The 25,197-nt window shown below is 38.5% G+C and overlaps 2 protein-coding genes across 11 annotated transcripts; one reads left to right on the top strand and one right to left on the bottom strand.

Moving 5' to 3' along the window:
• The first annotated feature begins 1,219 nt into the window (after window positions 1-1,219).
• Window positions 1,220-10,044, top strand: LOC125075141. 10 transcript variants are annotated; one of them, XM_047686743.1, is made up of 16 exons: window positions 1,220-1,267; window positions 2,076-2,141; window positions 2,292-2,340; window positions 3,098-3,148; window positions 3,295-3,339; window positions 3,547-3,591; window positions 4,076-4,096; window positions 4,974-5,021; window positions 5,191-5,346; window positions 5,722-5,793; window positions 6,776-6,823; window positions 7,184-7,228; window positions 8,367-8,435; window positions 8,514-8,912; window positions 9,219-9,326; window positions 9,507-10,044. In XM_047686743.1, the coding sequence occupies exons 1-16, from the start codon at window positions 1,232-1,234 to the stop codon at window positions 9,638-9,640; spliced, it is 1,392 nt and encodes a 463-aa protein (XP_047542699.1). In that variant the 5' UTR covers window positions 1,220-1,231; the 3' UTR covers window positions 9,641-10,044. The 10 variants fall into 10 exon arrangements, with proteins under 10 accessions (XP_047542699.1, XP_047542702.1, XP_047542704.1 ...); XM_047686746.1 differs by having other exon boundaries at window positions 9,219-9,272; XM_047686748.1 differs by having other exon boundaries at window positions 9,219-9,272; window positions 9,525-10,044.
• Window positions 10,045-21,573: 11,529 nt separating this feature from the next.
• On the bottom strand, window positions 21,574-24,828 carry LOC125075143 (eukaryotic translation initiation factor 4 gamma-like). The gene is made up of 5 exons (XM_047686756.1): window positions 24,767-24,828; window positions 24,191-24,442; window positions 23,795-23,938; window positions 23,429-23,572; window positions 21,574-22,216 (listed from the first exon to the last, which is right to left on the bottom strand). The coding sequence occupies exons 1-5, from the start codon at window positions 24,779-24,781 to the stop codon at window positions 21,698-21,700; spliced, it is 1,074 nt and encodes a 357-aa protein (XP_047542712.1). The 5' UTR covers window positions 24,782-24,828; the 3' UTR covers window positions 21,574-21,697.
• Window positions 24,829-25,197: the final 369 nt, after the last annotated feature.

The raw sequence follows: 25,197 nt of genomic DNA on the forward strand, positions 1-25,197 counted from the left end.
TATATAGATCCTTATTTTAGCCGAGCGAAGGCTGAACGAGTAGATAGAAATAAATAAATAGAGATACACGTTTTAAGGCTTTAATGTTTAAATGAAGGCAATCGTTAGTATCAAGTTATTGCTTATTACAAGTACGTTGCGTTATCACTAAACCAGGGACGTTATGGAACTTAATGTAACCCTTACGGAAACCATCGGATATCCGATATAACAATCTATCCGAAACCGTTATCGAATCCGATATAAACATATTATAATATAATGCTTAAAGAGTGTTACTGTTATAACTAATACCAAATAATATCCTACAAATAAAGTCGTTTTAGTACTAAGTAATTAACTCTTTAGCATTTTGTAATTAATCAAATATCCGTATCTGAAACTATCCGAAACAGTCGGAAAATCTATACTAATATTATAAACGCGAAAGTAATACTGTCTGTTACCTCTAGATTAAATTTGTGATGAAGATAGTTTGAATCCTGTGAAGGACATAGGTTAGGTTTTATCGCGGAAATCATCCCTTAAACCCTTAAGGGTGAACAGGTGGTGAAAGTTTGTATCGGGAATCAATCTTTTCTTAATGTTGTCTTAGATTTTCGCGATTATCACACACTTGACCGTGACCAAGAACACAGCAAAGTGCTCGAAACGTCGGGATGTTAAAATAAAATAATTAATATACGCGATTAAATCCGTTAAAAAACTAGTTTTATTTCAATCTTTTCTTTTCAGTAGGTATGAAGCAAGCTATAAAACCCAGGGAAGGACAAACGCTGCTATTTATAACTAACACTTAACTCCTAAAATACGAGCGAAGCTGCGGTCGACAGTTAGTACTATAAAGTTAACACGAAACTGCGGGTTCAGCTAGCTAGCTAGTAGCTATAATTTCGTATCCGTAACCGTATCTGAAACCGGTATAGTATTCTCATATATCCGTATTCGGATGCGATAATTCATATCCATAAAACGCCTCTTCTAGACGTACTAGTGTTATATCCGAGGTTTGTTTCAGTTAGTGGTGAAGTGAAACGACAATTGTTTTACATAGCAACAGACATCAAAGATATTCTATGAAAATGTTAACTATGACTAATATATATTTGTTTTATAGCTGTTTGTTAAACATACAATGTACCATCTGGTTAAATATTCTATATTGTTGCGATGAGTATATATTGGGCTAGTTTCAATTTTGATTTATAGTTTTTACGCTCCACTCGTGAAAATGGTCTCTCTTAAGCTGTTGGTCGTGGTTGCCTTAGTAAGTATTTTCATTTTTATATTATTTATATCAAATAAAATTAATTGTTCATTGGGCTGTCCGGGCAAGTAATACCCGATAGTTTATATCCTACCGCAAAACAGCAATAGTTAGTATCGTCGTGTTCCGTTTTGAACTGCTGGGCGCGTTGTTGTGATGTAAGGAATGGTTAATATTTCTCACAGTGACTATTGTCTATTCAGTCATTTGCCTACAATTATAAACTTAAAAAACGATTTAATATTTTATACATTTTTAATCCATTCATTTATTTGGGTTAAAAATGATAATAGGTAATTATATTATTATTATTATTATAATATAGGTAATTTGCAACAAATTTTCATTTGACATTTTATTACGCTACGAAGTATATCTAGTTTAATTCGATTCAAAAGAACGAATAAAAAATGTCATAGTATATGTACAATTGTAAATATTTATTAACACAGCTCTATCGAAAATGGTTATCGGTATTTTAAAAACATTTCATACCTCTTTATTATTGAGACGCAATTGTTTTTCCTACCCGAAAACAAATATATTTTGAATCTCGTATCCAAAGTCTACGTAGATAAAATTGAGCACATTTAAATTTTTCTCAACTTAATCTCACTCATCATGTAATCTACCGCCAAACAGCAATACTTCCGACTATCGGTGAGTGAATGTAACTACAGGCAGAAGTAACATAACATTTTAGTTCCCAAGGTTTTTTACAGCGCCAAAGCGCCGCCAATTCGGGAAAGTGAAACTTCTTTCGCTGATTGTTCGTTTGAGTTGCGCTAAGTGTTCGACTTTTTTCTAGGTTGCTACTGTTGCTGGCACTCCCACCTTCAGACTGGGCCACAGCAAAAAACTTGGATTTAAGGCGGTGAGTAAAATTTTAAATTAAAAAAATATTAAACAAAATTCTCATATAACTGTGGTGAATCTAAAGGTTGTTAACCTGTACCCACTTCGCCGTTAGAATTCTATTCCAACAATATTTTAAATGACTATATTTTTTATAATTATTCCACAGGGTCTATCGATTTCTGCAGGGCTTGGCGCCATTTTCGGGGGTTTGAAACGTAAGTTTACAAAATAACATCCTTTTCAAAAACACAATTTTTAGGACCGAAACATAGTCCGGATAAACCGCCAGGCAAATAATCGCTACAATCTGTGTCCGTAGACGACGCGATAGTAGGTTACGTTTGAATATTTGGTTATTAGGATTATGAGGATTCTATGGATGGTCTTACTGTTTTGACAATTCCCTTTTTTGCGAAACACGACCAATCCTACTGGAGAAACTGGACTGGACTGTTAAATTATTGTCATTCGTAAAATATTTTCTTGTTCAAAAGCTGTCCTAATAGTCTCCAGTACTTAATAACTATTTACTTAAATCAATTGGCAATTGATATTTTTTTAATTATTTTTAAATTAATACGGATTTTTCCTATTAAGGATCCGTTCCCTTGGACAACTTTGACTTTAGTTCATCCCCTACCCCTAAGGACAGGATATTGCCAAAAGACAATTTCTATTTCCGATATATTATTTTATAATTTCCAAGTAATATGTTTTAAATAGGAAATTGTTAAACTTAACATACATATTACACATCATACAATACAAAAGGTAGTAATTTGATAAGGCAACTGATCTAAGCTATAAATATCTAACACAAATCAAGCCAGCGCGATTAACGAACATGACATATTAAATAAGCGCCATCTACTGGTTGTATTGTAACATAAACAACTTTCGAATTTACAAAGTCAAAAACATATTTAATACTTATATAAAAATACTTGCTCACTTAAATTATTCTTTTTCCAGCGTCACCAAAAGTATGCAACTCCCAGTCTTTGGACTTTCTTCTAAAATCAAGTAAGTTTAAGTAGAATAAAATATTATATATTAAATATATATCCCGGTTAAAAAATCTTGCCTGCGCGATTCAAAAAACGAAATAATCGATGAGCGCCATCTATTGTTTGTCTTGCTAACTTATTAATCAAACATTTTATTTACAGGAAGACCAAACAACTTCCATGACGTCCTGACTTTCATGATTCGACGTAAGTTTCAATAAAAGATAAGAGTGTTAAAATAGTTAATAAAGCATTTAAATTTCTAATTGCTTAAGAATAGGGTATTTGTATTGGTTCTTCGGTAGAATCTATATTCCGAACCGGTAGCTATACATTCATTTTTTACTAAAAAATGAAGATTAAAATGATCTAATCTACTTAAATAAGTTATATATATTAATTATCTATTTACAGTGTCAGTAGGAATTGGAGGCGTCATGGACAAACATTACGAAGGCTGTAAGTTTCTTCTCTTCCTAATTCAATCTAAATTTGTTATATTTTGAGGGACACTTTTTTACCACGAAGATCGTTCTCCTTAATAAAATTAGCCTAATTTATGATACAAGCGAAATGTACCTCATATATAAAATATTCACACACTGGAAGCATCGCTCCTCTTTAATTAATTAACCAAGCTAAACTTAACAAATTTATTTTTTTGTATTGTTTTGCTGTCTTTACTTTTAGTCATCTCACGCACACTATTACATCGTGTAAACACAAACGTCTGTACGCGAGAGAATAGAATTATAACGAATTTCATTCAACGATATGACTTATATGATTATAGATAATTACAGACTAATAAATATTAGAAAAGCAGAGACATATTAAAATGCATTAACATGTCTCCAATTTTAAGACATTAAATTTGATTAAATTTTTTTCTTGTATTCCAAATATTATTTATCGTATATTAATCGTATTTTTTTCATTACAGTGGGCTCACTCTCAGCGAGAAGTAAGTTATTTTTTATATTCATAATATTTCAAATCATATTTTTATGGTAAACTTGGTCCATAGACAATGGCACTTGTGCCTTATGTGCACTTACGTCTCTTGTGCCTTTAATTCACTCGCTTTTTGTATCGACGATAGAACAGGGGCCGGTTCTGGCCGATTATGCTAACTCATAACGGTTATGATACGTTTACGGTTTTATTCCGAGCCAATTTCGACTATTCCTCGTAAAAATAAGCCTCAGCTTAATCGCAACTAAGTGCGAATTCTGCTTATATACATGAGCTTGAATACTACAAACCACATACGATTGAACGACTTTAACAACGTTTCCAATCAATTGATATATAGTGATCATTCGTTTGTAGAATTGGCGCCCAAACTGGGACCATTCATATGCCCTAACGTAACAATGTTATTATATGATGAAAGAAAGAAATAAAACTATAGAGACTTGTGTACAAATGATATGTGGTGTTGACGACCTCCATGGTCGAGTAGTGTGTACACCGGTTTTCACGAGTACGCCGCTCTGAGGTCCCGGGTTCGATTCCCGGCTGAGTCGATGTAGAAAAAGTTAATTAGTTTTCTATGTTGTTTTGGGTCTGGGTGTTTGTGGTACCGTCGTTACTTCAGATTTCCATAACACAAGTGCTTTAGCTACTTACATTGGGATCAGAGTAATGTATGTGATGTTGTCCAATATTTATTTATTTATGTGTCACAGTAACCAGGTTGGCACTATTACCTCTCTGAATGCTAGATTCAGCTCTAGTCTTCGAGTTACGTAACCTGTTCTTGGATCACAAGAAGTGCCAACCCCAGAATTATTACACAAATGTTATGTTATTTTAAATGTATCTTTCTCTCTTTCTAGTGGCCATTGCCCTCGCAAGGATAAGCGTTTGTCAACTGTCAGCGAAAAGTGAGTTTGTTTTTAATTTATAAAAAAATGTAAAATTTAATGTGTAAACTATTGTTAAACTGTCAACAGTTTTTTGAAGTCTTACTTCTTTTTTAGTAGTGATAAAAAAGATGGAATAACATAAATCATAATAACAATTTTATTATAATGAATTATCTTTTTTTTCCAGAATTATTCTCTAAATCCCACTTCTGTACGCGGGACTTCCCGGAATTCGGAGTGAAGGGTAGTGTTCATAAAGTTGACGACGTTTTTGCCAGATTCAAAGTAAACAAGGCTACAGAGCAAGTCAAACACCTTATCAACAAGTACACCAACAATAAGGGTGAGTAGAAAGCACTAGCTGAGAATTTTTCAAAGAGCAACTAAACCGCTCCTGTTGTTCGTAAAGTGCAATCCCATCGGTCAATGCGTGTGTCCGTCATTGGTCAAATCATTTCTTTGGATCGTTTTATATCCCGGATAACGTTTCGTCGTGCGTTTCGACCAATGCGGTGCAAGTATTTGGTTCCCTAGGAATTTGTCTTGATTCCCGAACCTTCCTTTATAATGTACTCACTCTTAAAAAATATATGTTCAATTGAAGCAGACAATAGATATAAAAATAATAGAGGAAAATATATCATTTAGCGTCTCTATAATAAACTAATACAAATAAAAGTATCTTTTACATTATAATTGATGTGACATTTTTTTTCAGGAATCAACTCCGTCAACGGCACTGTCAAAGTTTACTTCCAAGTTTGTCTTAACTTGGCCGGATTACTTGACAGTAAGTACTATTAATTGAAATATTTTAGAAAACGACTTATAACGAAGTTCCAGTTTTTAATAATAGATGGCGTTATTAGTAAGATAAATCACGCTCATGAATTGTTAACTGGAAAAGTATATAAAGAAAATTATAATATTAATAATTTTAAACTACACCGACGTTGCCAAGTCTTCTAACCTAACATCTCTGGTCTACATAATTATTACATCTATATAATAAAAAACATTAAGTTTATTCCATAAACAATTAAACAATTACTACAAGAACTAAAAAAAGAACTAGATCTCTCTTTTTATGTCCTGAATTTCAGGACTCAGCCTCCTATGGACGCTAACGAGATCAATAGGTGGCCCTATTAAGGATTACTACTGCTAAAAGCTTACTAAAAGTGGGATCACACAAGAGACACCATTCAGAATTAAAATTATTAGATGTCATTCGAAGCTCATCATGGCTGAGATTTCAAAGCGGGGTGTAGTGCTCATCCCTCGCCTTGTTACGCGTTAAGTCGGCAAATATAACCCTTTTAGAGCATCGGGTAACCCCGAAAAATCCATTATTTCTCTCAACTTTTCACTCTATACGTTTAAGTTCTTTTTTGTGGCGAAATTAGTCTAAATGTGACTCACCATTGATCACGTGTGATGATCACCATTGCCTGCAGACATTGGTGCCCTATGAAATTTTAACCTTTGTTTCATTCTTTTCCCACGCCATCAACCTTGAGATGTTATGTCCCGTGCGTATAGTTTCACACTTCAAACTGGAAAACAACAATATTAATTATTACCGTTTGACGAGAAGATATGACAATGTATGATGAGTGGGTGGAATCTGCCACTCATTAATGGACTTTTTAGGTGTTTAACAACTACTAACGCCATTTATAATTAATCTTTGGTTAACTTTTAAAATTATTTTATATACAATTCTATGATTATAATTGTAAATCGCTAATTTCGTATCTTTTTGTTTTCAGATAGAGCCAAACTGAGCATCAATCTCTTCAGTGAACTGTTCATTCAACGTAAGGCATTAAGATTATTTGTGTTTCAATGAAGACTGTGATAATTTTCATCTATACTATTATTATAAACCTACGACGCCCCGAATACTGTGGCGAAAACTACTACAGCCAAGAATGGACCATCTATTCAATCATATTCTTAATAACCTACCTCAAGGTACTGATTTCAAATCCCAAATCGTGCCGAAAATATCTTCTCTCGAGAAATATTCAACAGCAGTGAGAAGTTAAGATGTCGAACATTTCCTGACTCCTTATTTGTTTGTTCATGACTATGGATTCGTTTGGTTTCTTGAAATAAAACTAATTATTAGTAATAATTATCTTTTGCAAAGTTATTAATGTTTAATTTCTTTTCAGTTTCTACCGCGATTGGAGCGATTGGTAACGGATACCAACATTCACGTAAGTAACATCCTAACCTGGACCAGATAAAGGGGAGGTCTATAGCCCTGGGGCGTTTATGATTAAGGGACCTACTCAATATGATATATTATAGATATCATATAGTACATTTTCAAAACATTTTAAATTTCACATTTTTTGTTACTTATGACAAAAAATCATTAGGAAACACAACGCAGAGGTTGTGTTTGCCTCGGAGACTACAAGCTTTATATCCGGCCCTGGTCCTAAGTAATATTATAATTTCGAGAGTGATTTTGTTACGATTTCACGTAGTAACTGTTTAACCGACAGATCAGTCAGTCTCCAGAGCCGAGATGGCCCAGTGGTTAGAACGCGTGCATCTTAACCGATGATTTCGGGTTTAAACCCAGGCACCACTGAATTTTCATGTGCTTAATTTGTGTTTATTATTCATCTCGTGCTCGGCGGTGAAGTAAAACATCATGAGGAAACCTGCATGTGTCTGATTTCAACGAAATTCTGCCACATGTGTAGTCCACCAACCCGCATTGGAGCAGCGTGGTGGAATATGCTCCAAACCTTCTCCTCAAGGGAGAGGAGGCCTTAGCCCAGCAGTGGGAAATTTACAGGCTGATAATGTTAATGTTTAATGTTCAGTCAGTCTCCAAATTGTGTAAAGAAAGTCAGTAAAACATTTGTTTTAGAAAAGTGAGAAATAATTACAACAATTTTAATTATCATTCAATATACAGTTTTAATTTAAAAAATAAATCAATAGCATAATCGTAGATAATTAACCCTTGAAAAAGCCTTTTGCGAAGCATTAAAACAGTACGGACAAATAGATCGTTTGGCGAATAGACTTACGACCTTACGCAGCCGGGAAGGGCTGTCGGATATTGAAAAAGTCGTTAAATTTGTAATACTCTACATAAAGCATATAAAAATAAAAAATAATTAGATAAAAATAAAAATTAAATTACCTTTGTAGGAATCTCTTTCAAACACATCAGCTGTAAAATTATAACGAGTCATTGACCCCGTACAGAGTACAACGATTTAAAAGTTTGGTCAGAGAGTATTTAGGTCATTCATTCTAGAAAAATCAAATCAAATCTCGACGACGAGTAAATATTTTTTTAATTTAAAATTAAATATTACTTTTTTTTTTCAGTTGGCAGTAAACTATCAATCAACATTATTAAAATCTGTCATCCGTTCATCGTCGGTCAAGGTTTCCCTGGTAAGTGTCACTTTAACGCAAAAAATACTTCACATTTAAATAAAAAAACCAAAATATTAATACACACGTACGTTTCAGGAGTGATTGATAAAATCGGTACGGTCAAGAAGACTATTGTCGCTTGTAACGGCCACGGCGGCCCCTTGAAAGGACCTAACGCTGACAAACCTGTTGATGGCCAAGGCAACGGCGACCTTAATAGCTCTTGGGACGACTCAGACGAGCGTAATGATTCCGATTCTGGTTCTAACTCAAATGAAGATAAAGGCAAAGGAAAAGACTCAGACAAAAGACAAGACTCAGGCAACGGACAAGGCTCAGGCAATGAACAAGGCTCAGGCAATGGACAAAGCTCAGGCAATGGACAAGGTTCAGGCAACGGACAAGGCTCAGGCAATGAACAAGGCTCAGGCAATGGACAAAGCTCAGGCAATGGACAAAGCTCAGGCAATGGACAAGGCTCAGGCAACGGACAAGGTTCAGGCAACGGACAAGGTTCAGGCAACGGACAAGGCTCAGGCAAGGGACAAGGCTCAGGCAATGGACAAGGCTCAGGCAATGGACAAGGCTCAGGCAACGGAGAAGGTTCAGGCAACGGACAAGGCTCAGGCAACGGACAAGGCTCAGGCAAGGGACAAGGCTCAGGCAATGGACAAGGCTCAGGCAATGGACAAGGCTCAGGCAACGGACAAGGTTCAGGCAACGGACAAGGCTCAGGCAACGGACAAGGCTCAGGCAATGGACAAGGCTCAGGCAATGGACAAGGCTCAGGCAATGGACAAGGCTCAGGCAACGGACAAGGCTCAGGCAACGGACAAGGCTCAGGCAACGGACAAGGTTCAGGCAACGGACAAGGTTCAGGCAACGGACAAGGCTCAGGCAGCGGACAAGGCTCAGGCAGCGGACAAGGCTCAGGCAATGGACAAGGCTCAGGCAGCGGACAAGGCTCAGGCAGCGGACAAGGCTCAGGCAATGGACTAGGCTCAGGCAGCGAACAAGGCTCAGGCAGCGGACAAGGCTCAGGCAGCGGACAAGGCTCAGGCAGCGGACAAGGCTCAGGCAATGGACTAGGCTCAGGCAGCGGACAAGGCTCAGGCAGCGGACAAGGCTCAGGCAGCGGACAAGGCTCAGCCAGTGTACAAGGCTCAACCAACGGAGATTGCTCAGGCAAGGTAGTAACCTCATACAAGATAACCGGTCAATAACCTACTTACCACTCATTCGTCATCCAATATATAGTCCATTCCACAAAACGAACTCCTAGGGAACTAAATACTCGCACCTCATAGGTCGATACGCGCGGCTAGAGATAAGCGAAAAGAATACACCATGTAAGACGATTAAGAAATGATTACGTCACTCGCATTAACCAATAAATGCATAAGAACAATTTCCTTTGGGATCTCGTATCATGGTATGGACTTTTTGGACTACGAATTAGCAATAGCATTGATGATTTGAATGGTGAGTGATCCAGTGTAATTACATGCACAGATGCCTTAACTTAATAAGTGGCGTTATGTGTGTCGCGATTTCTTTGTACCACTTACCATAACTTGGCAATACCTTCCTTTCTTTGTAAAAAAATGATTGTTTAAATAAAAATTATTGATTAATTATTATTTAATGTATTGCTGTTAAAAAATAAATTTATTACCTGAAAATAAATAATTTGGAATGGACTTCAGTTATGGTTTCTTATTAAAACGTCTTTTAACAATTAATTTCCTATATAATAATAATAATCCAAGATACGATTCCTTTTGTATACGGATAGTAAGTACACTTCTTAACGAGCCGTAGATCGAGACCTAGTCTTGGCTTACTAGTTCCAGATCAGAAATACGTAATAGAAAATCGGATCACACTAAAATACTTAAATTTCTTAGCGAGTTCATCAATGTATTGACATTTAATAGTAATTTCGATTTAAATTTATTTGCTCTCAATTTTATTTAATACTAGCTGTTGCCCTAGCTATGCTCGCGAGGAAATTGATTATATTACAGAATAAATTAAAATATTACCTTAATTTAAGACATCTTTGTATACTACATTCGTGGTTCGACTTTCGTGAGCTAGATCCAACAGACTTTACACCAGAATTTAGAACTGTTCATGCGAATAACAGTCTTCTCTTAGGTCTACTTCGGCCATTTTTAAGATTTGACCTTGTGCTTTATTAATTGTCATGGCGAAGCAGACTTGACCGATTCTCTTGAACTTAAAGTGGTATTCAAATGTTATCAAAGATATTCGTGGACATCAAGTGACAACTGTAGCCTCTAGGACATTACGATGGAGTACTGTTACTATTAGTTTGGTGCCGTTGTAAAATTATGGAGGTTTTAAATTCCTCAGTGACATTATTGGCGCGCCAATCTTCTAACTTGAAAAATGAAGGACTTCAAGACTGACCTATATACGAAATTTCAACCCTTATTTCAACCCTTAGGGGTAGTATCTAATAATAATCTAGTCATTTTTAATCAGTATCCCAAAAATAAAGTTTCATGTTTCTAACTTAAAAAATTACGCACCATTCCATACAAACTGTAAACCCCTATTTCACTCGCTTAGGGATAGAATTTCCAAAATTTCTTCCTCAGTACCCACTGAATAAAATGATCCTACTGGCCCTTTCTTTAATAGTTTACGCTCGGCGATGATGAATCAGTCAGTTAAGATATGTTATAATTACATAGTATAAAACAAGGTCGCTCACTCTGTCTGTCCCAATGTATGCTTAGATATTTAAAATTACACAACGGATTTTGGTATACGATACATATATAAGCTAGTTAGGTTAACACACTATTTATATTGCTTTGTAACAGCTTAGTGTCTTCAGAACTATTTAATTTTCTTATAATTTTTAAATCATCAGCATGTATATAAAAGTCGTAGAAATTAAAAAAACAGTTCATAATTTACAAATACATTGAAAAGAAAAGTACCCAAATGTTACCCCTGAGGAAGACCACATTTAATTGATTCTTGGGAAGATTCATATCCACTTACAAGCACAAAAAGGACATCTTTACTAAATATGACTGGAACATTATAAATAGCACTGGAATATTTTAAATAAAGAAAAATTTATGGCATAATTATTTAAAATAATAAAAGCCAATTGTAAGGCAAAAAAAAACAAAAAAAAAAAAAATACTTCCGCTATTTTCATACAAATACTAACCTTTATAATTGATGACAGGTAACAAATAATGTAAACAGTATTGTAGGTATAATGTACAGGTAACAAAAATGTAATGTAATTATAATATTTAATTCACTGACCTTTAAAATAAATTCAATTGTCGTAATCATCGGTTAAGATGTATGCGTTCTTACAACTATAAAATATTCAATAAAATATGAATTTGACGTTTTGTACTTGAGGAAGTCAGTTTCACGTCAAATCAATTTTTTTTTGTAAAATATATTTAATTAATCAAAATATGCACCGTTGCCATCTCAAAAATAGTTCATTGATCCCTGTGCTATAAAACCATGGGGGCATTACCGTCTTTACCATAGGGCACATCGGGCAAGTGCCCAGGGCCCCCATCCTGAGAGGGCCCCGAAGAACCAACAATTTCCTTCACACGTTTGTGCTCACGTTGACTGCTATATAGATTTTCGAAAGTGATATATTTGTAAGAAATAACTAACACATTTATCAAAAAAGGCTATTGACGGTAGTCGATATTAGAAGTAGAAAGAAGTGCTCTTCATGATAGAAATACTTATACTATAAAATAGCCATAAGATTGTACAACCAATCAGATTCCTATGAATTTACGAAAATTACCGCACAGTTTATTTGAAACTATACTTAAGACCTGGCTATAATCAAATTATTTGTACATGGTAGTAATATAATAAATAAACATATCTAATAAAAGGGCTCCAAATTCATGGGTGCCCAAGGGCCTCAGCATAGCTTGAGACGGCTCTGCATGAGGGCGAGAATTAATAATCTCTTTGAAGGCGGATTGCCGCATTGTGAGCAATTCGGTTTTACAAGAGGTCGCTCGACAACTGATGCGGTAATAACACTTCTTAAATATATTTACGACGCTTGGGAAAAATCACAGATTGCTATTGGAGTATTCTGTGATTTGTCTAAAGCATTTGATTGTGTAGAACACGAGATGCTTCATTATAAGCTCAAATACTACGGTATTAAAGGTAAAGCTCTTGATCTCGTTGCTTCATATTTAATTCAATGAGTCCAGCAAGTTTTCATTAATGGCATAAAGTCTTCTGGAACTACGTTAAAAATGGGTGTTCCACAAGAATCAATTTTAGGCTTGGTACTTGGTGGTAGGGCTTTGTGCAAGCCCGTCTGGGTAGGTACCACCCACTCATCAGATATTCTACCGCCAAATAACATTACTCTGTATTGTTGTGTTCCGGCTAGAAGGGTGAGTGAGCCAGTGTAATCACAGGCACAAGGGACATAACATCTTAGTTCCCGAGGTTGGTGGCGCATAGGTGATGTAAGGAATGGTTAATATTTCTTACAGCGCCTTTGTCTATGGGCGGTGGTGACCACTTACCATCAGGTGGCCCATATGCTCGTCCGCCAACCAATGCAATAAAAAAAAAAGGCCCCTTGCTATTTCTAGTATATATAAATGATCTTCCTATCTATGTTAAAGGTATTTGTGATATAGTGTTGTTTGTTGACGATACTTCACTGATTTTTAAGGTAGGCAGGAAAAAAACTGACTATGACGATGTGAACGGTGCATTATCACAGATACACGATTTGCTTACAGTAAATAATTTAGTTTTACAACAATATTATGTATATTCACAGTAGCATTGATCACTTTGAAAAAATCAGTGATAATCTATAATAGTGATAATATATGTGCACAAGAAGTATGTATAACGCCAAGTTTTCGACTCCACAAAGTCAATAAAATATTCTTGGGGCAAGGTATCCGATTCTATAATAAAATTCCGCAGACATTTTTAACTTTGCCGTTTCATAGACTGAAGACATTTGTAAAAAATACATTGGTAAAGAAGGCATATCTAGACACGCGGTAGCGTGTCAGCCAAGTTCTAGTAACAGAACTGGCGTGCAGCACCGTGTGTAATATTACACGAACCATTTGGAGCCACTTTTGACCTCCTCATAACTCAAAAACTATTTGACATAAATGTGTCAAATTTGGCTCTTATATTGAGACTCGCGAGATACATATGTGTTCCAAATTTCATAAACGCATCTCAAATGGTTATTTAGATATTAACGTCTAAAAATCGTCATTTTTATCACTGACTGACCTATAGATCAAAACTATATCCTACTTCCAGGTGACCTAGAAAGTTGAAATTTGGCATGTAGGTAGATAATTAGGCCAATATAAAGGAAAAAATCTGAAACTGGTAATTTTTTATCATTTTATTATAATTTTTCATTTTATTGGGTCTATAGGAACACTTATATACTTATTAGTTCCTGTAATAACTGTAATAAAAAAATTATGTAAGAACCAGCAATCAAAACTTATGACAGCCGGTCTTAATGTGGATTTTAAGGTCTTCACGTAAATATATAACAAGTTGAATACCACCCTTAAGTTTTTTAAATCCAAATATTTCCGTTTTATTACTTATTAGTATAGCTGACTTTGGTATTTATTACGTTATTAACTAGCATTTAGCGCACATCAATGGTGCAAAATCTATATATATACTTTAAAAAAAAAAATAGGTATTTCGTTACACGGCGCGCGACGTGACGCCGAAGCAGCGGGATAGAAGCGTTGTGATTAAACCTTTACGCGGACGTGTCTGAGCGAGTGGCAACCGCGCTCATAAGAATTATTTCAATGCCTTCCGATGGAAGCTGCCTAGTCTATTCGACTGCATATTTTTTGTTTGAGTATACTAGTATACAACAATAAAATAGGTTTCGTGAGACTGTAGTAGAGTATGTATATCGTAACGGGAATGATTTAAGTTTGTACTCTAGCGCAACAAACGGGGATCCTTATTGCTTGGAAGAACAGTATCGAGCGAGCATGCTGATGTCAGCAAAGGACTGGTGAATGGGTCCAATGGCAACATAGAGAAAGTACATTGAGGACGTCGACAACAGCAATAGCGCACGTAAAATAACAATTCAATTTAAACATAATTTAATTTGCGAACTAGAAGCCAAATCAAGTTACAGATATTAAGTAATGTCCATATATGTTCAATGGAAACAATTCTCTATTTGCTTAGCATATTCTACTACTATACACAAATCACAAGGCCTTCGCCTTGACGGTGCTCTTTTCGACATAGGCTCCTCTATATTAAGTAAAGAGCAGGCTTACGTTGGCCTCTATAGAGATAAAAACTTAGATGGAGTACATCTTATCAATTTAGGTCCAAGTCAAATCAAGACACAAGAGAGCTCTATTGTAGAGTACAGCCGTCTGCGCACATTATAACACCCCTACTTGGGCAAATTAAGTATAAACAGAAAACGCGTAAAAATATCCGGACACTGAATGGGCAATTCACTCGAACATTTAAGAGGTACCTACAAGAAAAATAAGAACGTATCAAAAAAAAGACAATTATACCCCGTAAACATAAGAAAATAGAATAGCTTAACAAAAACCATTTGGTATTAATTTTGTTATTAATAAGTACCTACTAATAATTTATATACAAAAAGTAGTGATATCCCATCAAAAACATAAATGTAAAAATGAGAGCCAAGTTAAATATTATGATATATACCTTGGTTGTTGTCTTCAACGACAAAAGAAGTGAGATCTAAATTTGTGCCAAGTTAAATAGTCCTTTCTGAAATTTATTTATAACTACATAAAATATCATTTCTTCTTATAACTTGGGGTAATATATTGTTGCCTAAGGTCTGACTTGGCTAGTTCTTATATACAAATTATATTATAGCCTTCGTAAGTTCTAAGCCTGTTACAAATGAATTATAAACACAAATTAAGCACGCAAATATTCAATGGTACTTGTGTGGATATGAACTCGCAATATCTGGTTAAGATTCGTGTTTTCTAGTGACTGGACCATCGCAGCTCTTAATGTACGTTAATACTAACTAAGCAATACTGAGCTGTCCTCCATTCTTCTTAGATGTTCTGAGTTGTAATTTGTTATTCTAAACACAAACTACAATTTGTGTTTATAAACATATAAGAACTAGCCAAGTCAGACCTTAGGCAACAATATATTACCCCAAGTTATAAGAAGAAATGATATTTTATGTAGTTATAAATAAATTTCAGAAAGGACTATTTAACTTGGCACAAATTTAGATCTCACTTCTTTTGTCGTTGAAGACAACAACCAAGGTATATATCATAATATTTAACTTGGCTCTCATTTTTACATTTATGTTTTTGATGGGATTATTCGATACAAGATTATATTGATGATAAAAAAGCTGGAGTTAATGCTTGTTGACTTCCAGGCAGGAGACATAACATACATATATTATTGTATTTAATTAACATGACTGTATTTTTAGATCTTGCAAAAGAGTAACTACTGAGTTTCTTATCGGTTCTTCTCGGTAGAATCTATATTCCGAACCGGTGGTCCGGTGATTTGATTTGACTTGAATTTTTTTCCTTGTAAGAAGTTGTCGAAATTCCGGAAAAAATGGTCATCTGTTGGAGCAAGGTCCGAGGAATATGGTGGATGTCGTAGACATTCCAATTGTAGCTCATCTAACTTTGTGGTTGTTTGTTGTGCAGTTTGGTCTTGCTTTGTCGTGAAGCAGCACCGACTGATCTGAATCTTGGTTGTTTAGCAGCTAGTTCTTCTGTTATGGTTTGCAGTTTCTGATAATACATATCTGCCGTAATAAATTAGCCAGATTTTAGAAAGCTGTAGTGAACGACATCGGCGCTAGTCCACCAAACATTCACAAGTAACTATTTCTGAGTTAATTATCATTTAGTCAGGATTTTCCGTTTTTCTTCAAGAGCATTTACAGTTTTACCACTTACCCCGAAGCCTGCAGCTATCCCTGAAGTGTTTTGTGATGGGCCCACTTCCACAATAGCCTATAATTCTACATTGGTCTACGGCCGTCCAAGGGGTTGGTTCTGAAGGTCGAAATTTCCAGAACGAAAACCTTGAAACCCATAACGTACCGTGCTTTCTATTGCGACACCAGCGCCGTACACATTATTAATCCTTCGAGATGTTTCTGCAGCACTGGTGCTACGGTAGAACTCGTACTCATAAATATTCCGATATTTCATGTTTTCCATTGTACGATAATAAGCGACGCCAAAGAAAAAAATAGGGAGGGAAAAACAAATGACTGTATTCAAAACTCAAATGTACAAGCTAAATTAATTTATAAATATGAATTTGGAATTCTTAACCAAAGAGGAGATATTTCAGATCAAAGTGGTCAGTACGTCAAAACGCTAATTTCATATGTAAGGACCTAATACTTCCGCCAATCGTAAGAATAAAAGTTAGCGGAACGACTTGGTGAAAGGCTTATCCGTGTAGTTAGAAGTTAGTACCACAACGAAAACAAACAATATCCTTAGACTCACAAGTACCTCAACTATGTCCCTTATCAGTACAACACAAAGTATCATTACAAAACAAACCAGGCTTACTTTAATGGCACACCATATCCACTTCAAAATATTTAGAACTAGCAACCCGCCCCGGCTTCGCACGGGTATACTAAATATACTAAAAAATGTAGTTTTTTCAGTCATTAGACAATACAAATCGCTATGTCCTTGTGTATTAAATCTGTAATATCTTCGAAAATATTCATTTAAATTACATGCTGTAAAAGGTCATATTGATCTATATTAAATGAACAATGTATTTAAGGTACTTAATTGGATAAGGATTAATGCTAAATTTTTTAAAATTGCTTCGAAAATAAGCCATTATTTCTCGTAAAAAGTAAAGGATAAAAAATGGTTATTGTGGGTTAGCCATAGGAGATCGCGGACATTTTTGAAAACCTATTTAAGGTGTACAATGCTGTTGTACATTATTTTGATCTATCTCGTAGGGTTTTCAGCCAGCGTTTGCAATGTAAGCGCAAAAAATGTATAAATTTACGACATCACATTAGAAACTTTTAAAATTAACAGTGTTACTTAACTATATTATCTATGTATTATATACAAAAACCTTCCTCTCGAATCACTCTATCTATTAAAAAAAACCGCATCAAAATCCGTTGCGTAGTTTTAAATATTTAAACGTACAAAGGGACATAGGGACAGAGAAAGCGACTTTGTACTACGTAAAGATATTTAAAACAGATCAATCTTCGGTGGTTTCCTAAAATATTTATTTGATTAAAAAATAATTTAAAAATTTTACATTTATCTCGAAGTTGCTGCAGTTTATCAATATTCTCGAGGGCAAAACATGGACGTAGGTATCTACGAATAATCTTCCAATTCTGGAAGTGAATATGAAAGTAAAAATAATTAATCATAACCGCGATAAAAATAAAACAATATTCTGCGTTCGGTGACGAATCTCTGATAGCAGCTGGACATCATAGTCCAAAGGTCTTTGATCAATTCCTTCTTCAAACTTCAGCACAATTCTAACAACTCTGACAGATCAGCGAGTTCAAAGCGAGCACTACGGTACCAACTTAAAACTTCATCCGAAGAAAGCTGACTGAAATAAAATGTTATCAGAAATATCTCGAGCTAGACAAAGTTCATCAAGTCATGAAATGAAAAATCGGACACATAGATTTATCAGCCGAACAAGAAATTTCAGAAATATATAAAAAGATTAAGCTAAAGCAAGTGATTGTGACATCCATCAGTACAATTATTAGTAGCGTCTTCCTCAAAGGTTTTTCTAAGGATTGAAATAAACTATCAACCTTCGAAAGACAATCATTGAGTTTCACATTCAATTCTTCCTTTCTAAAAAATAAACTAAAATCCACATCAATCCTACTAAATTGATGGAAAAGATGATGTGCTCTCTTAATCGGTTAAAACTTTTAAATGGAGGTTTAGATGACAAGGTACGTAAGATATCAATAAATTAAAACTACACAACGATTAATAAGATACAATCAACGATTTAAAACTCACTAGCTGGATTCAAAGATTTCTAAAATCTCATCAGCAGGGATGGATTTCAACATATAGACGACATTTTTGCAATAAACATTTTGGGGTATTTTTCTTTAAATTGACATATCTTTTTTATTTGTGAACCGATTTTAATACAACAAAGAATATATCGAGTTAACTACAGTATATTAGTAACAACCGCATTAAAATCGGTAAAGCCGTTTCGGATAACAGACAAAAAATCTAAAAATCACATATTTATGAACTATTGCGTTAATAAATAATACCCCCAATACAATTTTTTCTCAAATATCTTCTATGTACAGATGTGGATCAGTTACGATGTTAATATATGTATAGAAGAATTTTTCAAGGTGTACAATACTGTAGAACATTATTTTGATCTATCTCGTAGGGTGTTTATTTACGACATCACTTTGGAAACCCCTAAATTTATCAGTGTTTCTCTACTATATTGTGTATGTATAATACATATAAAACTTCCACTTGAATCAATCTATCTATTAAAAAAAAATCGCAATAAGCATATACTTAAAGCTTAGTAATTTAGTCTTAGTTATGTCAGTATTAAAGTAAAAGATTTAGACATATGTCACGATAGTCGACCTCAATTCAATACAAAAATAGAGAATTTCATTTGTGCTCAATTCTAATCATATGGTTTATCTTATTAATTATTATTTATTAATAATAGTTTAAAAAATGTATTGTATTTCTTATTTTTTAATTATTATGTTTATGTTTAATTCATATTTTCAATAATTACATTGTGTAATATGATAATGCACGGTGAGACTACCTGTAAGTAGTAGAACTTTTGCCTTGATAATTTTGAAATGTAATTTTTTATTTAGGATGTGATATTGTATCTACTGTTGGTTGTCCTAATGAAAATAAAATAAAATGTATCTATACTCTATAGTTATGGGTCGTTAGTTATGATTTGAATCGTGGTAATTCGCAAATATTAATATATATCTAAATAACAAAGATAAACATTGTTTCAATAATAAAGTGGCATTTCCAAGACATGACGTATTGTATAATACTAAGGTTTTAAATAAATCGCATTTTATGTATCTTTCAAAGAAACTGTTACTTTTCTTATATCTAAAACGAATATGACATTGAAAAAAAATTCTTAGCATTTAATTTTTTGAAAAAAAAAAACAATGTTATTAAAAGTAACGTCTTATCTTAATCGTCAAACTGAAAAAGTAATGTTCAATCAGCATAGTCACCGTGCACATGATACGAAAGATCAGAGTCTATATCTTACTTAAGAGTGAGATATTTATATGTACGGAGGTTTGTATGTACGGAAAAATATTAATGTTTTTATGAGAAAATGTGATTCTCATAACGTTGGTACAAGGAACAAACACAATCTTGTTACTCCTGTTACTCGACTGCATAGAGTCAGTAACTCTTTTGTGGGGCAATGTATACGCTTCTACAACAGGATCCCAGAAAGCGTTCAAAATGCTTCTGTTGCGAAATTTAAAAAAATTGTTAAGGAACGCTTGTGTGCGAAAGGTTACTATACAATTAGTGAGTTTATGTTTGATAGCACACCTTGGGAATGAAACGATCGCCTCCTGGCTGTTTCTACTCATATATAATTATGTATATAATTAATTTGACGTAAAAAAAAAAAAAGTCCCGCTGAGTTTCTTTCGCCGGTTCTTCTCAGGTCAGGGTGTTTTCTTTTCCGAACCGGTGGTAGTGTTTAACTTGACAATCAATAAGAAAGTGTAATACTTCTATATTGAATAAAGGAATTTGAGTTTTGAGTTTGAGTTTGATATACTCTGATCTGTTGTTTTGAAAATAATATAAGTATTATTTTGAAATTTATAAACTAACTGTAGCTTTGCATGAAACTGATCTATATTTTAAGACTGTTTTATTTCTTTATAATGAATTAATTCTTTTGAATTTTTTGCCCATACATTACTATATAAAATAATAACATTTTTATCGGACATTATGTAATTTTCTACATTTTAACCAATTAAATAAATATATATTAAAAAAAAAAACTGAAATGTATGTTAAAACTAAAATAATATATTTTTTATCTGTATAAATTTATTCATTCTCCATTCGCTTAGCGAACTCCCTCAGTGAGGCCTCCATTTTAATTGTTCGTTCATAAAAAAATGGCGTTTTGAATGACGGCAAAACTGTTGTCGTCACTTTGGAAATACAATTAAAGTACGTAGTTAAGTAAAATATTATTGTATTAAAAATGAAAATATATTAGTCAATAACTGTTTGTAGTAAATCATTGTATACGTAATTAATGTACATATGTATTTCATCTTGTAAATACTAGATGGCGTTATGTCAAATTGTAGATAATTCTGAATCGCGATGGCAATATTCGCTAATTGTTTGCATAAAGCATTTATAAATTTATTGAATAAACATGGTTACCAGTGGCATCTCATAGTTTCATTAGTAAAACGTTAGTGTTGTGGAGCATCCTTAGGATCGACTGAGCTAGTTGTTCAATCATAAAGCGGACTTATCAACAAAACACTTGTGATATTGTAAAGTACGCTTTGTTTTGGTTCTTTCCTAATTCCTATTCTCATTGGAATAGAGTATACATAAGGATGGACAGCGATAAGTATATATGTTTTATACTATGTAATGATAAAGTTATATTAATTGAGAACTGTTAGTAGTGCAAAAAATAGAAGAACAATAATTAAATCGTATAAAATACGTAAATCTAAAGTTTTTTTATCTTTACAGTAATGATGTAGTTTTATTTAAGTGTTATATCGTTCTTATATATAAGGATAAATAAAATCAAGAACTGTTTGTAGTGTGCAATATGGCAGAGCAAATCGCACAGAATAAGCAAGCTTTGCTTATTTCGTTTAGTTCGGAGGTTAAACATAAATTAATAAAAATATAATGAATGGAATATGTTAGGATTAAATAATAAGAACAACAAACATAGGATGCCTGATTATTTATTGAAATTGTCAAAAAAACGTAATATTTATAAGGACATGATAGAAAACAATTTTAGATTTACAGAACCTCATAATTTAGATAATTACTTTTTGTAGTAGTACGGAACGCCAGGTGCACCGTACTCATACCTATAACCGTTGTTGTAGTTATAGCCTTGACCTGCGTTTAATCCTTGCTGATATCCCGTTTTGTATCCTTGCTCGTAGCTAAGGCAAAGAGAGCCTTGTCCGGAACCTGAGCCTTGTCCGGAACCTGAGCCTTGTCCGGAACCTGAGCCTTGTCCGGAACCTGAGCCTTGTCCGGAACCTGAGCCTTGTCCGGAACCTGAGCCTTGTCCAGAACCTGCACCTTGTCCGGAACCTGCGCCTTGTCCGGAACCAGAGCCTTGTCCGGAACCTGAGCCTTGTCCGGAACCTGAGCCTTGTCCGGAACCTGCACCTTGTCCGGAACCTGCGCCTTGTCCGGAACCTGAGCCTTGTCCGGAACCTGAGCCTTGTCCGGCCCCTGAGCCTTGTCCTGCACCTGCGCCTTGTCCGGAACCTGCTCCTTGTCCGGAACCTGAGCCTTGTCCGGCACCTGAGCCTTGTCCTGCGCCTGCACCTTGTCCTGCGCCTGCACCTTGTCCTGCGCCTGCGCCTTGTCCTGCACCTGCGCCTTGTCCGGCACCTGCGCCTTGTCCTGCGCCTGCGCCTTGTCCTGCGCCTGCACCTTGTCCTACACCTGCGCCTTGTCCGGCACCTGCGCCTTGTCCTGCGCCTGCGCCTTGTCCGGCACCTGCGCCTTGTCCTGCGCCTGCGCCTGCACCTTGTCCGGCACCTGCGCCTTGTCCTGCGCCTGCGCCTTGTCCTACACCTGCGCCTTGTCCGGCACCTGCGCCTTGTCCTGCGCCTGCGCCTTGTCCTGCGCCTGCACCTTGTCCGGCACCTGCGCCTTGTCCTGCGCCTGCGCCTTGTCCTGCGCCTGCACCTTGTCCGGCACCTGCGCCTTGTCCTGCGCCTGCGCCTGCACCTTGTCCGGCACCTGCGCCTTGTCCTGCGCCTGCGCCTTGTCCTACACCTGCGCCTTGTCCGGCACCTGCGCCTTGTCCTGCGCCTGCGCCTGCACCTTGTCCGGCACCTGCGCCTTGTCCTGCGCCTGCGCCTTGTCCTACACCTGCGCCTTGTCCGGCACCTGCGCCTTGTCCTGCGCCTGCACCTTGTCCGGCACCTGCGCCTTGTCCTGCGCCTGCGCCTGCACCTTGTCCGGCACCTGCGCCTTGTCCTGCGCCTGCGCCTTGTCCTACACCTGCGCCTTGTCCGGCACCTGCGCCTTGTCCTGCGCCTGCGCCTGCACCTTGTCCGGCACCTGCGCCTTGTCCTGCGCCTGCGCCTTGTCCTACACCTGCGCCTTGTCCGGCACCTGCGCCTTGTCCGGCGCCTGCGCCTTGTCCTGCGCCTGCGCCTTGTCCTGCGCCTGCACCTTGTCCGGCACCTGCGCCTTGTCCTGCGCCTGCGCCTTGTCCTGCGCCTGCACCTTGTCCGGCACCTGCGCCTTGTCCTGCGCCTGCGCCTGCACCTTGTCCGGCACCTGCGCCTTGTCCTGCGCCTGCGCCTTGTCCTACACCTGCGCCTTGTCCGGCACCTGCGCCTTGTCCGGCACCTGCGCCTTGTCCTGCGCCTGCGCCTTGTCCTACACCTGCGCCTTGTCCGGCACCTGCGCCTTGTCCTGCGCCTGCGCCTTGTCCTGCGCCTGCACCTTGTCCGGCACCTGCGCCTTGTCCTGCGCCTGCGCCTTGTCCTGCGCCTGCACCTTGTCCGGCACCTGCGCCTTGTCCTGCGCCTGCGCCTGCACCTTGTCCGGCACCTGCGCCTTGTCCTGCGCCTGCGCCTTGTCCTGCGCCTGCGCCTTGTCCTGCACCTGCGCCTTGTCCTGCACCTGCGCCTTGTCCGGCACCTGCGCCTTGTCCGGCACCTGCGCCTTGTCCGGCACCTGCGCCTTGTCCTGCGCCTGCGCCTTGTCCTGCGCCTGCGCCTTGTCCTGCGCCTGCACCTTGTCCGGCACCTGCGCCTTGTCCTGCGCCTGCGCCTTGTCCTGCGCCTGCACCTTGTCCGGCACCTGCGCCTTGTCCTGCGCCTGCGCCTGCACCTTGTCCGGCACCTGCGCCTTGTCCTGCGCCTGCGCCTTGTCCTGCGCCTGCGCCTTGTCCTGCACCTGCGCCTTGTCCTGCACCTGCGCCTTGTCCGGCACCTGCGCCTTGTCCGGCACCTGCGCCTTGTCCGGCACCTGCGCCTTGTCCTGCGCCTGCGCCTTGTCCTGCGCCTGCACCTTGTCCTGCACCTGCGCCTTGTCCGGCACCTGCGCCTTGTCCTGCGCCTGCGCCTTGTCCTGCGCCTGCACCTTGTCCGGCACCTGCGCCTTGTCCTGCGCCTGCGCCTTGTCCTACGCCTGCGCCTTGTCCTGCACCTGCGCCTTGTCCGGCACCTGCGCCTTGTCCTGCACCTGCGCCTTGTCCTGCGCCTGCGCCTTGTCCTGCACCTGCGCCTTGTCCTGCGCCTGCGCCTTGTCCTGCGCCTGCGCCTTGTCCTGCGCCTGTGCCTTGTCCTGCGCCTGCGCCTTGTCCTGCACCTGTGCCTTGTCCTGCGCCTGCACCTTGTCCTGCGCCTGCACCTTGTCCTGCGCCTGCACCTTGTCCTGCGCCTGCGCCTTGTCCTGCGCCTGCGCCTTGTCCTGCGCCTGCACCTTGTCCTGCACCTGCGCCTTGTCCTGCGCCTGCGCCTTGTCCTGCACCTGCGCCTTGTCCTGCGCCTGCACCTTGTCCGGCACCTGCACCTTGTCCTGCACCTGCGCCTTGTCCTGCGCCTGCACCTTGTCCGGCACCTGCGCCTTGTCCTGCGCCTGCACCTTGTCCGGCACTTGAGCCTTGTCCGGCACCTGCGCCCGATCCATTGCCTGAGCCTTGTCCGCTGCCTGAACCTTGTCCGCTGCCTGAGCCTTGTCCATTGCCTGAGCCTTGTCCATTGCCTGAGCCTTGTCCGTTGCCTGAGCCTTGTCCGCTGCCTGAGCCTTGTCCGCTGCCTGAGCCTTGTCCATTGCCTGAGCCTTGTCCATTGCCTGAGCCTTGTCCGCTGCCTGAGCCTTGTCCGCTGCCTGAGCCTTGTCCGCTGCCTGAGCCTTGTCCGTTGCCTGAGCCTTGTCCGTTGCCTGAGCCTTGTCCGCTGCCTGAGCCTTGTCCGCTGCCTGAGCCTTGTCCATTGCCTGAGCCTTGTCCATTGCCTGAGCCTTGTCCGTTGCCTGAGCCTTGTCCGTTGCCTGAACCTTGTCCGTTGCCTGAACCTTGTCCGTTGCCTGAGCCTTGTCCGTTGCCTGAGCCTTGTCCATTGCCTGAGCCTTGTCCATTGCCTGAGCCTTGTCCATTGCCTGAGCCTTGTCCGTTGCCTGAGCCTTGTCCGTTGCCTGAACCTTGTCCGTTGCCTGAACCTTGTCCGTTGCCTGAACCTTGTCCGTTGCCTGAGCCTTGTCCATTGCCTGAGCCTTGTCCGTTGCCTGAGCCTTGTCCATTGCCTGAGCCTTGTCCATTGCCTGAGCCTTGTCCATTTCCTGAGCCTTGTCCATTGCCTGAGCCTTGTCCGTTGCCTGAGCCTTGTCCATTGCCTGAGCCTTGTCCGGTGCCTGAGCCTTGTCCGTTG

The sequence above is a fragment of the Vanessa atalanta genome, chromosome 30 (genome assembly GCF_905147765.1).
Source record: "Vanessa atalanta chromosome 30, ilVanAtal1.2, whole genome shotgun sequence".
In the NCBI taxonomy this organism is placed as follows: domain Eukaryota; kingdom Metazoa; phylum Arthropoda; class Insecta; order Lepidoptera; family Nymphalidae; genus Vanessa; species Vanessa atalanta.